At 38.2% G+C, this 13,039-nt stretch overlaps 1 protein-coding gene across 2 annotated transcripts in view; it reads right to left on the bottom strand.

Annotated features, from left to right (window-relative positions):
• The window catches only part of adcy2a (adenylate cyclase 2a), a 39,961-nt gene that overhangs the window by 1,629 nt on the left and 25,293 nt on the right, over positions 1-13,039 (bottom strand). The window contains exons 16-25 of one of the 2 annotated variants that reach the window (XM_081616843.1): positions 10,181-10,318; positions 9,271-9,390; positions 8,960-9,144; positions 5,965-6,049; positions 4,310-4,468; positions 3,929-4,075; positions 3,695-3,805; positions 3,484-3,598; positions 3,121-3,197; positions 1,286-1,376 (exon numbers count right to left, since the gene is read on the bottom strand). In XM_081616843.1, the coding sequence (XP_081472969.1) occupies positions 3,148-3,197; positions 3,484-3,598; positions 3,695-3,805; positions 3,929-4,075; positions 4,310-4,468; positions 5,965-6,049; positions 8,960-9,144; positions 9,271-9,390; positions 10,181-10,318 (1,110 nt within the window). In that variant the 3' untranslated portion in view covers positions 1,286-1,376; positions 3,121-3,147. Of the gene's footprint in view, positions 1-1,251; positions 1,377-3,120; positions 3,198-3,483; positions 3,599-3,694; positions 3,806-3,928; positions 4,076-4,309; positions 4,469-5,964; positions 6,050-8,959; positions 9,145-9,270; positions 9,391-10,180; positions 10,319-13,039 lie in introns of those variants that run through there. The other variant, XM_008432170.3, reaches the window with a different exon arrangement.

Here is a 13,039-nt window from a genome sequence, read left to right as displayed (position 1 = left end):
ACGTATGAGTCAAGGCTGCTTTGCTCATTTTACATGACTGGATTGCATTCCTCCGGAAGCATCAGGGTCTACCTCTTTTTGAGTTTTGTGAAAAATACATTTGCATGGCACTTCTTCTGTTGTGCTTTTAAAGATCAGATTGGGATAACTTATAGTACAAATGTGTATATACACATATCTGCATATTATGCTTAAGTCAATTGCAAACAATATTGGTTTCATATTTAAATTTCTTGTTAGAGGGAAGAGAGAAGAGATCACATTGTATTTCACAACTTATTCATAAAACTACATGTCTACGCAGCAAAAATGTGCAATAAGAGAGTAATGAAATGCCCATGTTAAAAAAAAAACAAAACAGCAGGTTATGGCACAATAAAGACCACGAAGTACTCATAAGCAAAAATAAGAAATGTTTTCTGCGGGTTCTGAAATGAGGTAACATTGTTAAAATGAAAGAGGGGAAGAATACATGGAAAGTTCACAGCATTTCTTTTTAATGTCTCTTATATGTAAATATCAGCAGCCGTTTACCAGAAGAAAATCAGGAGGTCTGCAGTTGTGCTGCACTGCAAGCTGGGAAGTATAATACAGCTCTCCAAAGACTAAACGGTGGCAACAGCAACATGCCGTGTGATAGAAAAACATTACACCTCATCGGTGCTCAGACAGGAAGTCAGTATAAGATTTTAAGGTGTCAGGGGATGTTGAGATGATAAGATGTACTTTCCGCCATAAACCGCACACGTGAAGGGACAAAGTTTTATCTTCAACATGTCAGTCTCCCTTTCTTTTTTAAATGTACTAACTTTGTTGAATGTAAATGTAAATTTACTTTCAAAATTATAACATTGGTTTTGATCCGATTTTGGAGTGTATTTTTTATTGCTACTGTTTCATTTATAGTGTTTCTGTGCCATCTGGAAATTTGTTTTACTCTTTTTTTTTTTTTTAACATGGAATGTGAAGGAATCCTGCATGTAGGCACATCTTATTACTATTAACAGTTTTTTTACATCTTTATTTTCTAGAGAAACAAATGTTTTCAGCTATTTTACTTCATAGCACTTTTTTTTGACATGCTGTACATTTCGTTCTACCCATGTACCTAATTTGTAAGGACTATTTGTTAGTCATATGTAAAACTAAGGAACTGAATGCAAGTTGTGATCACTTTTAAATGTGATATTTTAGACTAACATGTTATGAAAGCTAAAGAAAAAACAAAGGAAGCCAGTTCATGTCACTCACCTGTATTTTCCCCAGGACTCCAGTGCTTTCCATTCTGCTGGCTACGTTTACTGTGTTTCCCCAGATGTCATACTGTGGTTTCTGAGCTCCAATGACTCCAGCGATCACTGGACCGTGGTTAATACCTGATTGAGAACAAGGCAAAATCAGCTCTTCAGATACATCTTAATCAAGAATAACTAAAATATTTATTGTAAGGTATGAAAAATTGTTAGCTTATATTTTGTCACATATGCTTTATTTCTTTGTCATTTCCTGTCCAGAAAACATGAATTTGGTCCTTTTTACTCTGGATCTCATCATCTTGTTTAAGTAGTATTATAGGTCTACTGAGAGTAGTTTGAAAAAAAGAAAACTCTCTGGTGTGATAGGAAACAAAGCTTTTCACAAGATTTTGTCACAACATTGGAAGCTAAGCACAGCCGAGCGCTTAATCCCCAACACTATTAGACCCTCAGCTCCAGCTTTTCATGCAAATTAAAGACTGTACCCAGATTTGTGGGAAATGGACAGCATACATGTGTAAAAAGGCACCAAACCATTGGCTTTGAACACTTCCAGAGTAGCAAGACAAGTATTCTTTCCTCATGGGGGTTATTAGGTCCAGTCTGGAAGCAGCAGGGATGTACAGTCATCCAGTCACACACTTGCACACTGCTGAGTTAATGGAGCATCTCATGCTGAGACCTGCAATGCCGTGTTGGAAGTAGCAAACTAAGTCTTACTGCTCGCAGGGAGCTTGGACGTGCCTCTCTTCCCGACCAAGACCATGACTTTTTCAGAACAGTGGTGTTTAGCGTACGGTCGCTGCAGAGACATTAGCTATTTCGGCAGGATGGGAAGGGGGTAAAAACACATTTCCTTGACATTTACCACTTGGTGCAATGGAGTGTACACAATAGCAAGTTTAAGTTTAAATGGATTCCTTTGAACACATCTTATGGTGGGCAGAAAAGACAGTAATTGTAAAACTCTCCTAACCTTTCTCTATCAGTCTCTGTCTAACAGCATCAATGTTATGTGATATTTTACTGGTCATGTCTGGGGAAAAAAATTATTAAATTGCTTTGAGGTTACTATGACTTTTAGGAACAGCAATGGGACAGAAAAAAAGAACTACAGGTGCAACTTGAGTAAGAACATTAAAAAGTTACTTAGCCCTTACATCAACACTCAGGAGGACCACAGTAGATGTCATGGTTACACAGTGAGAAAGCGGGGTGGAGGTGTCCCGTCAGATTGTCAGTTCCCAAAACCACACAAAAAAAAACTTGTAAAAGCACACCTGGGGTCAGTGCAACCCCACTGAACCACGCACAGAGTAAAAAGCTTGTGGGGTCCAAATGCCCCATCTCTTAAGACTGTGGGACGGCTAAGTACCCCTAAGGTCAAACCATAATATATTTCAAGCATTTATTCCGGTTTGTGAAAATATTACCCAAGAGCAATAAAAGTCCTCAAGACATTGGGATCTTGATTTTCCTAGTGAGATGGAAAATTTGTTTTCACCCAAAAAAGACTCGACTGCTCTCCTTTGGTCTTGGTAAGACGCTTCTATTGTTGTTTCTGGCTCACAAGAGGTTCAGCATGAGGAAAGCGACAGTTGTAATACATTGGATTCATTGACCTGACCTGGTTCTTGAAACATTGATTACAGGTGCAGTTTGTACTTTGTGACTTTCCTCAAAGTTCTTTTTTTTAGACATTGCTGAACAATCACGGTCCTCTCAGGGCTTTTACCCCTGCCACTTGGGCACCTTTTTCCACCAGCCTTCCCCCCCCACCCACCCCAATAAATTTTCCACTGTTATGGTTACATACAGCACACTGACGAGTCATTTTCTTCAACAATTGCTCCTTCTGTCTTACCCTCCTTGTGGAGAGTGTGAATGACCGTCAGCTGGACAACTGCTGGACCAGCAGTCTTCCTGTAGACCATACCGATTCTGTGTTGGGAGATAAATCCTTTAATACTGGTCTTAAGTAATATTTAAATTTTTGGAGAAACTAAGCTTTTTTTTTTTATTTTATTTTATTTTACCTGTAGATTATAGTTATTGAATTTAAATAAATAAAACACTTGAAATATATCCCCCCTGTGCGAGTTGCACGTTTTGAATTGAGCTACAGGAATAAACAAACTTTTACTGGTATTTTAATTTATTGAGATTTACCTCCATTTAGCCTAAATTATATTCACACAGTCTTTGTTTTATTCTTTGCGATACTCACCGACTCTGAGTTTAAAGTCATTGAATGAGTGCTTGTTGATGACATCCAGCTTTCCCACCAAGGCAAATGCAAACTCCACCATAGTTCCTAAGTGCATATACTGTCTGTCATCCTCCTGCAAGAAAACGCCACTTACACTATGCTTTCTACTGCAGAGCAACATGTTTAATGGCAGTCAGGAAAACAACATAAATAAGAAGAAGTCGTCTACCTGGGTAATGTACTCTGTCACAGACGATGTATTCAGTCCAGTAGCTGCCATATAAGTGCTGCCGATGGTCTTTATTTTCTCGACGCCACTAAATTTAGGCTTGGAGAGGAGCTGCACACAAAAAACATGAAATGATCAAATATTAACGACAAATAAGGAATAAACATTTGTTCAAATCACATGATCACACCCATGAGGCGCATGTTATGGAAATTCTAGCCGATGCTAATTTACCTCATCAAAGTCAGCAATGATTTCATTGAGAAGCCTGAGACACTCTAATCCCTCCTTGTTGACATCAGATTCAGTGTAGAACTCTTTAAAGTCTGGGATTGAGGCAAACATGACGCACACCACGTCATAAGACTGGTGGTACAGATCCTGCAGGACAACGGATGAGTTGCACAGGTTGTCAATTTCTCTTTTTTTTTTTTTTTTTTTGTCTGTCGGGTAAAAAGATTTTTCAAGCAAATGCACAAGTTTTTTAAGAAACATTGTGTAGCAAAAAAAAAGATAAGATTTAGTTTTAGGATGGATCGCAAAGAAGTGGTGAACAGTTTGCATGTTTGTCATGATACAAATATATCATGGGCAAATAGGAAAACAAATGCCAACCTCATTTTTCCAGTTGCGAGCCAAAAAGTGTTCCGCGACGTGTGCAGGCAGGACGTTCTCGAGCAAAACCCGGTTGAGGTTCTCCATCGTTTCTATTTCCTCACATTCTCTCTTAAACTTGTTCTTCCAGAGAAAGTCCAACCTACAGTAATATTCATTCTGTTACAAGAGGACACAGAGGTGAAGAGACTGGAGGTACAGCTGTAAAGCTTGCTTCCAGGAAGCACAGAAAAACAGAATCTGACATAAATATGGACAGCAACACTGAAGACAAGTCAGTTTCAGTTCTGCCATTCGAAAAAACAATCGCAGTGGAAGCCGTAATCGATGGAGATTTGTTTGAATGACCTGTTATCCCTTCAAAAAGTCTTTTTTAATTATGTGTGATGCTGAGTGTGAAGAATCCAATAAAGGACGCACTCGATGTGTGATATTCTCTGGAAGGAATAATGTATGTAGTCAAGTCTTCTGCACTCGAAACATTTACAGTTTGTTAAAAATGATGTAACAGCAAGGGGCACATCATAGATTAATCACAGATTGAATATTTAATTGAAAAGAATAGTTTTTCAAATTAAAACAGAGGAATGAGCCGAGTTCAAAACTTAATAACCAATGGTCTCTGATGGATACGGTCTCTATCCAAACTATCTAGAATATAGGAGTTATTTCAATGAGCACACATTTCAGTCTATAAAGGCGCAAAGCCTGCACTAATCCAAAAAGACAAAAACGTAGTATTGGCCGAAAATGGTATAAATACAAATGCAAGCCGTGCTTTGAGATAAAAAAATAAAATAAATCTATCATGTCTTCTACTCTTCATAATTACGTACTATTTTGTGGTAATCTGTCACATTAACCCACATTATTCTGATAAAAAGAAAAAAAAAAAACCTTTGTAGTAACATGACACATTGTGAAAATAAAAATCAGGTGGTTACTTCAGTGTAGCTCTCTGAAACCTGGTGGCATATCTTTGAGGGAAACTAAAGCCTCTTTAGAATCCACAGTAATGCTAATGTTCTAATGTTTTACCTAGTATGAATACATCAAACGATAAGGATGCTCAGAAAGCATCCTTAGTCTCATCTCTGGATTGAAATTCAGGAATTATGAATCTAGTACAGTTGATGGATCCTGGGTACGGCAGACTCTGACGGAGTAATTAGGCAAAAATAAGTTGTGATGAACAATTTTCAGATTTAGTTTCCTGACTTGTTTGCCTGATGTTCTGGGAGAAGCTGAACAATCATGACAAACTATCCCATAGATAGTAATTAGGGAAACAACTTAATTTGTGTGTCTTAAAAAGAAAAGAAAAGAAAAAAAAACGAACCTGGGGCCTCATTAACTTTGTGCGTGGGTAATTCTGAGCATTTAAATAAAAATAGTCTGACTAAGGGAAACAATGGAGTGATGCAGAAAGGGAGTTAGGGAGGCAAAGCTATATTTGGAATAGGCAGCCCAGGGAGCACAGAGCAGGAAGAATGGATTGAAAGGAAATGAGAAAAATGTTTTTAGACTGGAAAAAGCTTAGTTGCATAAACAAACAAGTACACACAGAAAAAAAAGGTGTAGGTGTATTTTGGGATGTGTTTTAAAAGCTGTGCATCAGCTGAGCATCGGCTCATTTAAATCAAATCGGAGCTTACCTGTCTAGCAAGGACTAGCAGTGTGATGAAGAAGATGAAGAGAGAGATAGAGCCCATAGTCTTCAGGTCCTTGAGAACTCCTGGTCTTCAGGAGCAAAGAAGTGAAAAACATTGTGTTTGTCAGACATTTCGCAGATAATGGCAAAGCTAACTAATGAAAACAGATTAATGAAGAGCAAGTGAAAAATTAAAAGAGAAAATAATGAGATTAAGCTAATTACAAATCAAGATCACAACACTGACGCGCTTCATGAATGGTTAGCAGATCGTTTTATTTTAAGCTGTCACTCAGTCTTGACTTGTCAATTCTGCTTTGCTGTGACAAGAGCTTGTTTACTATTGACATTTTAGTGACGGCTTTCCACTGTAATGGTGCGCGGTCGCTCGCTACAGCTACTTCTCAAAATCAAAACGAAGTTCCAACAGCGTCTTCATTAATGCAAACATATCTTGTATCATTCGGGAATCCCTGTTCCAATCCAACTCTCAGCTTACCAGAAATCTTGGAAAAACAGCATAGCCCAATCAGTTCACTCGTTTTTGCAATATAAATGGAAAGATGTGAGCTGAACAGAAGTAATCAGCTCATGACAAGGACACGGTAAAAAAGATGGTGGTTACTTAGGTGCATTTCAGCTAGAGTGAAGCCAAGGCTTTTCTAATGGGTTTTTACACCTGGCATGTTCAATTCTAAAACCCGTTATGTGTTTGAAAAACTGAGAAATAAATCGACGTTTTCCACTAAAACTAATACAACTCGTATTGTGTTACGTAAGAACTTGAACCATAAATGAAAAAAAAAAGAACATACATGGAGTTGCACATATATGCTGACATTGTAATGCTGAGAAACTAAAGGAATGTTAAACATGAAGGCTATTCAGCAGATAGCAAAGAAGACACATTGAATATCTACAGAAAGGGGAGTTATTCAAATTTGGTTGAGTTACACTGCATGAAAAGTGGGATTTTCGACAGCTATTGACACCTACTTCTGCCGTGCGCATGGAGATTGAGGGCTATCGGCAAGAGGTTTTTGACAGAGTGGAAAATTGTAGGGCACTGCCAAGAATGGTCAAAAACGCTGTGTGTCCGTGTTCCCCTATCGGCCCCCTCCCCTTGGCCCTAGGAGAGGTTTTTGTATTTAAATGAAGTTGCTGGGAGCCAGGCAAATGCAAATCAACTGTTGAGCACCGTCTTTTGACTCTCATTCCTGTTGTAGCTAACCCATTTTACCTTCTGTTCATCTGTTTACTAGTTCCAGGACCTGGACAAAACCCCTCCGTGTTATTAACTGAGAAATCATGAGATTTAAGTCTAAAACAGGCATTAATGCTGAAAATGTTCTAATGTTACAAAGTCACACAAATGGAACAAATTTAGTGTGACATTCACCATCCAGCACTGAAGACACTTAGCTCAACTTAGGGATGTAACCTTAACACTTAAATGTGCATATCAAAGTACAATTTCCGGGGTAAATCTGATGATATATTGTCAACAATGCATGTCTGTCAAGCTCATCCAGGATTGTGTGATGGAATGCAGACAGAGACCCTGTACATATTTCCAGGAGAAGTGTTTCTGCCAACGCGGAAACACTGAGCTCTACATAAAGCATCAGTTGCGTCAGCTGATGAAGACTCAACTAAGCTCCCTGGATTTTCATGAATTATGGCATCTCTCAAGTCATATTTTCCAAAATGGGAGACTCTGTTCACGTTTGCGCCACATTAATGATAAGGCAAGTTATCGGATCAATATATACATGCAAGATTAATTAAATTTTTTTATTATTTAAAAAAATTCTCATTGATACCAGCGGGATTTTCTAAGGGACTGAACTACAAATGATATATCTCATGACAATATCAGCCACCTCAATATGAAAACTTCACATCCATCTTTATTCATTAGCACCCCCAGTTACTCCATTGGACATTTTCTTTGTATTTTGATGGCATTGGGAAATTATCTACCTACTGGGTAAATGATCTATTGGGTAAATGAAGCTGCAGCATCACACTTTTGTAAATCTGAAGCTACAGTATGTGCAGCATCATCACCAGACTGCCACATGTATAAAAAGAAAAAAAGAGATCCTGTACATTCTGCACATATATTCCAACAAAAAAGTGTAATAACACAACCGCATCTCAAGCTACACTATGCAGACACTCTGTCAGCACTGACGAAGATTTGCTGACATCAACAGGCTGAAAAATTGAAACAGCTCTTTGAATAATTCAGACGGTTTCACAACTGGGGGGGGATGCCTAGACTTTAGGCGGAGTATTTAACTTTCATTTGTAGAAATAAATTAAACGGTGGAATTATGGCTAAGGTAATGTACCATGAGACAATACACCAAATTTTACACCGCTCATCCAAAGTATAGGAAACTTTGTCATACAATAACTAGTTTCACTCATAAGTAGTGCACTGTTCTGCTAACCTTTAAAAGCAACCAATTTCCTGATGCACTCTGACACTGTAAAACGCATGAAATGAGTAAAATGGGAGTGTGATGCATTCACCTATTACGAATGCCTGCAGTATGTCACTCGGGCTTAATTCTCATTTAATCACTGGCGGGAGATGCCAACGTGTGCTTGATGTGTCCAGCTGGCATACATAAAGTGAATTTTTCACCGAGACTCAGAAGGGTTCTTCCAGAGCTCTACATTTTTGTGGATGTGTTTAAACCCACCAGTCTCCTAGCTGCAGTTCAAAACATTCAGATCAAGACTCCCCGGATCACTAATTTGATGAAAATGTTTAGTTTGCTTTATTTTAATGTGGTTTCGCCTGATATTTACCTCTAATCTGTTACGTGTTTTTTTTTATTGCTATTAAGTAATTAACAGAACATAATGAACCTTGTACTAGAGCCGTTTTCTTTCTGTAATGAGGCTTACGTAATGAGGTGTGCGACAGACAGAAGTTTGTTGCTTTTCCTGCTAATGATTCCCTCACATACATTCCTTCCACCTACCTGTCGAGGCTTTCGGTCTTGTACAGGAATCTGCTATACTCGTCCAGCAGAGAGGCATGTGTTTGTAGAATAATAATGTTGTAGATCACCACTGCGGTCAACATTATAATCATCTTCAGCTCATAGTTTATCCTCAGAAACACCGAGCAAGAGATCAGGCCCAGGATGCAGCTGTAAATTAAATACTGAGCAGCACAGAGGGTTTGACAGACAGAGATGGAGATTAATTCCAGCAAAATGAGAATAATGAAAGCAAGAAATGGAGAAACAATGACCATTATTCTCATAAAAATTGATTTGCACACACTTACAGGGAGGTAATAATTGTTTTTGCCCGAGAAGTTTATAAGCTGCCCAGTAGGGTAAAGGAGCGTTTCGTTAGAGGAGTTGTAAAGCAGAACCGGAGGTGATACGTCGTCTTCCAAAAAGAACTAGATAAAAATCAAGCATTAAAACATATTATTGCTTCCTTACAGAAGTTAAAAAAAAAAAAAACAGGCAATAAGAAAGTTCATTTGTGTTCTTTTCTCGCCGGTATATGTGTATAAGAAGAACAAGCCAGAATTAAGACTCGCAGGACGAAAATACAATCTTGTTAGAGGCCAATTGTGACAACCATTCAATAATGTCCATTAATAGGAACCTGCAGGATAAAACAAGGATTGCTGTCCCACTGAGCAAAGGGTAGATAATTTGGTTCACCCGCCCTGAGCGTCTGACCCGTGTCAGACGCAAAACACGATTATAATCTGGAATCGATTTGTGTGAAGGTCTAACCCAGGGGTCCTGACACCGTGTTTTATCACACAGCCAACCCCGTCTCACGCCTCAGGCTACTGCTCCCCCCTGCGTCGGAGCCTTTATGTATTCGTCTTTAGTCTCCATAAAAGTAAAACTCGATCAGACACACCTATAAATTGATGAGTAATGAACAATAAACATGTTGTCTACTTAACAGTGTTGATAAATTAGGTCGACATGGATGGGGCAGTGAAAATATACTACTCATGAATATATGTATATATAATTTTTTTAAAGGCAAATGTGCTTATTTTGCTTTCAAAGCCTTAACAACAAAATATGTTTATTTAAATCACGCATAAAACATTAATTCCATTCTGCTCTAATACAAAAAAAAAGGGCGACGTTTTTAAGACCGATACTTCAAGTCGACAAGGTGTAACTTCTTTCTTAGAGCAGTACCTGCACATAAAAGCTTACCATGTTGATGACTGCCATTATGAGTATTAGAGCAGTGGTTGTCATGGTGAGAGTGATGCGGGGCCAAGGCTTGTTGGCAATAATAACTGATGACCTCAGCAGCCACATCCAAGAAGTAGATGCACTTTTATTGCAGTGCTGTAGGCACACACACAAACACACAAGCACAAGACGGGATCAAGGTTGGCACGCTACAGGATTTTACAGCCACAGAACAGAAAGACCCCACAGATCAAACACAACTTGTAGTTTTAAAAGTTAAGTAGTTCAAGTTATATATGTGGATGAGGAAAAACAACACACTACTATTTACTGGCTTAAGTGTGAAATATATTACAATTCTTTTCACTGAATCGGACATAAATGCTTCAGCAGCACCAATCCAAACATTTTAAGAGACCCACAGCTTCAGATGGCTTTTCAAGTAATTCTACCCTGCATCGTTTTTCAAGACGAGTGGAAACTGTGGCACAACATTAGAACATGCGATTCCACTATGAAACAAAATCAAAATCAGCAAATAGTTATTCGAATATCAACAGAATTCCCTCCTCTGTTTTTATTCTTTTTTTTTGTTTGTTTTTTCTTTTTGGACCAGGCTGTTTGCATGCGAGAATGCTTTTTCGAGAGAAATTTCGACACTTCTTACTGCTACAGCCACTTCATAGCTTTCACGCTTTCACTGAACACCCATAAGGGTTTTATTGTGTCTATATAATGTTTATTGCTAAGCTTTTTACCCATGGAATGAATCCACGTCTTTCTATCTTTTACAATCAATTGATTTACTTTTTTTTTTTTTTACAACACTGTGAACTGCAGCTTATTGTGATTTATTGTGGAACAGTGAGAAAATGATTATATATATTTTTTAATAAGATTGAGTAGCTCAAGGATGTACATCACATTCCAACATGCTAATAATTGCACAAAGCATTATGTACCAGACTAGTAATAACTTAAAATGTAGACCAGGTAGATGGCTTTTTGATTTCAGTGCTAAATAACACAAAATGCATCAACTACACACCAAGGAGCCATTACATTAAACCCATGTCCCCAAACAGTGTGTTGGTTCCTCTTTTGCTGCCAAAATAGGCCTGAAGTGTTGAGGCCTTAATCCTCTAGATCAAATGTTTGCTGTGGTTTCTGGTACAGGGCCGTCAGCACAAGATCCCTGATGTCCTGTAAATTACAAGCTGGAGCCTCGATGGGCTGAGCTTGTTTACCCAAAACATCCCAGACATTGTTGACTGAACTATGTTCTGAACATTTCGGAGGCCAAGTCAACACTTCCACAGCTTGTTGATGTGCTCTTCAAACCGTTTCTGAACAGCCACAACCATCAGAGAATACAGCTCCAAATAAAAGAAAGGCCGAAAGAAGAGTGATCAAGAAGTATATCAAAATAACATACACATTAAATGAGAAAAGCCAAGGTTTCCCAGCAGAACATTGTCCAAAGAATCACACCATCCACATGGACGGAAAAATCCAGATTTATCCAGCAAAATAACTGAATCGTAACATCTACCAGCTGAACTTTCTGCCAGTCACACCATGTGAAAGAAATATGACTCACTTTCTCCCATCGCTCTTTGATCCAGTTCTGATGCCCAGTCGTGCATGACCCCCTTCCCCAACCCTCAACTACAGGTTTAAATGCAACAACCTGAAATGCGCTGTTTATTCTGGCACCTTTCTACCAGCATTAAACCTTTTCACAACTTTATCTTTTTTGAACCACCTTTGATTGCCGCTGATGGCTGCAAATGGAGAACAACCCCATGGAGATATTCCAACTCCACAATCTGCTTATCACAGTTTGGGCCTGTCAAACTTTCTCAATTCTTTGGCTCGTACAATTTTAACTACTTAGAGACAAACAATGTACTTCACCTCACCTTTCATTAATAATAGTACTATGGCTGCTCACTTTAAGAATTGCAGCTTTTTTCCCTATAATGGTCAACCTATGACTGTGTTCAATAAAGAAGAAAAACAGCAGGCGAGCACCCTGTCAGTGTAAATTAGCTGCACTTGAAAAGATATGAAAACCAGAATTCTGAACTTAAAAAAGCATTCTGCAGATCTGCTACAAAGCATAATACACTTGTAAACTAAAATATGGATTTTCTTTTTTATATGCAAATACGTACAATGTTGGATTAATAGAATTAGTCTATTCAAAAGTTTACATCTGAAAGTAACACATTTTATATGTGAAAGAAAACGTATCCTGAAACGTGCTCACTATGAAGCGACATATTGCTAACCACATGTAGTGAAGAGCAGCTTCTATTTGGCATCTCTTGAGAAACGGGTGCTAAAAACCTAAACATACAATCCTACATAGTCCTTAAATAACCTTTCAAAAGCATATGGGTGTTCCACAAAAAGAGATATCCCAGCAGGGAACTTTGCAAAGTAAAACATAACTGAAAAATAATAATAAAAACACAAACAAATGTTGCAAGGTTTAACTTTTGATACTGAGAGCTGCTGTGTTAGTTTTCAGGCAACATTTAGAGAGACCAGAGTTCAGAGCTAAAGAACAAGACATTCAGAAAACAGCATGTGTAAGTCTGGAGTCGTTTAAATTTTACATTACCTTTTAATTTTTTAAAACCTTTTTTTTTCTCCCTTCATTCTCATCCTGGTCTTTCAGACGTTTTTGTAGTATCAGTAAAAAATGTTGAGCGGATTTCTATCATACTAAATTGTTTCCTCGACTTGTTCAATCTATTCTTCTTGTACCTTTGCCCTGCCCTGACAAAAAAAAAGAATATTTGATTCTGCTGCATCATCTTAGACACAGCATGCAGACGTGCCACAAAATATTTTGTTGTACCCAACTTA

The sequence above is a fragment of the Poecilia reticulata genome, chromosome 16 (genome assembly GCF_904066995.2).
Source record: "Poecilia reticulata chromosome 16, P_reticulata-male-v2, whole genome shotgun sequence".
In the NCBI taxonomy this organism is placed as follows: domain Eukaryota; kingdom Metazoa; phylum Chordata; class Actinopteri; order Cyprinodontiformes; family Poeciliidae; genus Poecilia; species Poecilia reticulata.
This window is presented reverse-complemented; position numbering and strand designations above follow the sequence as displayed.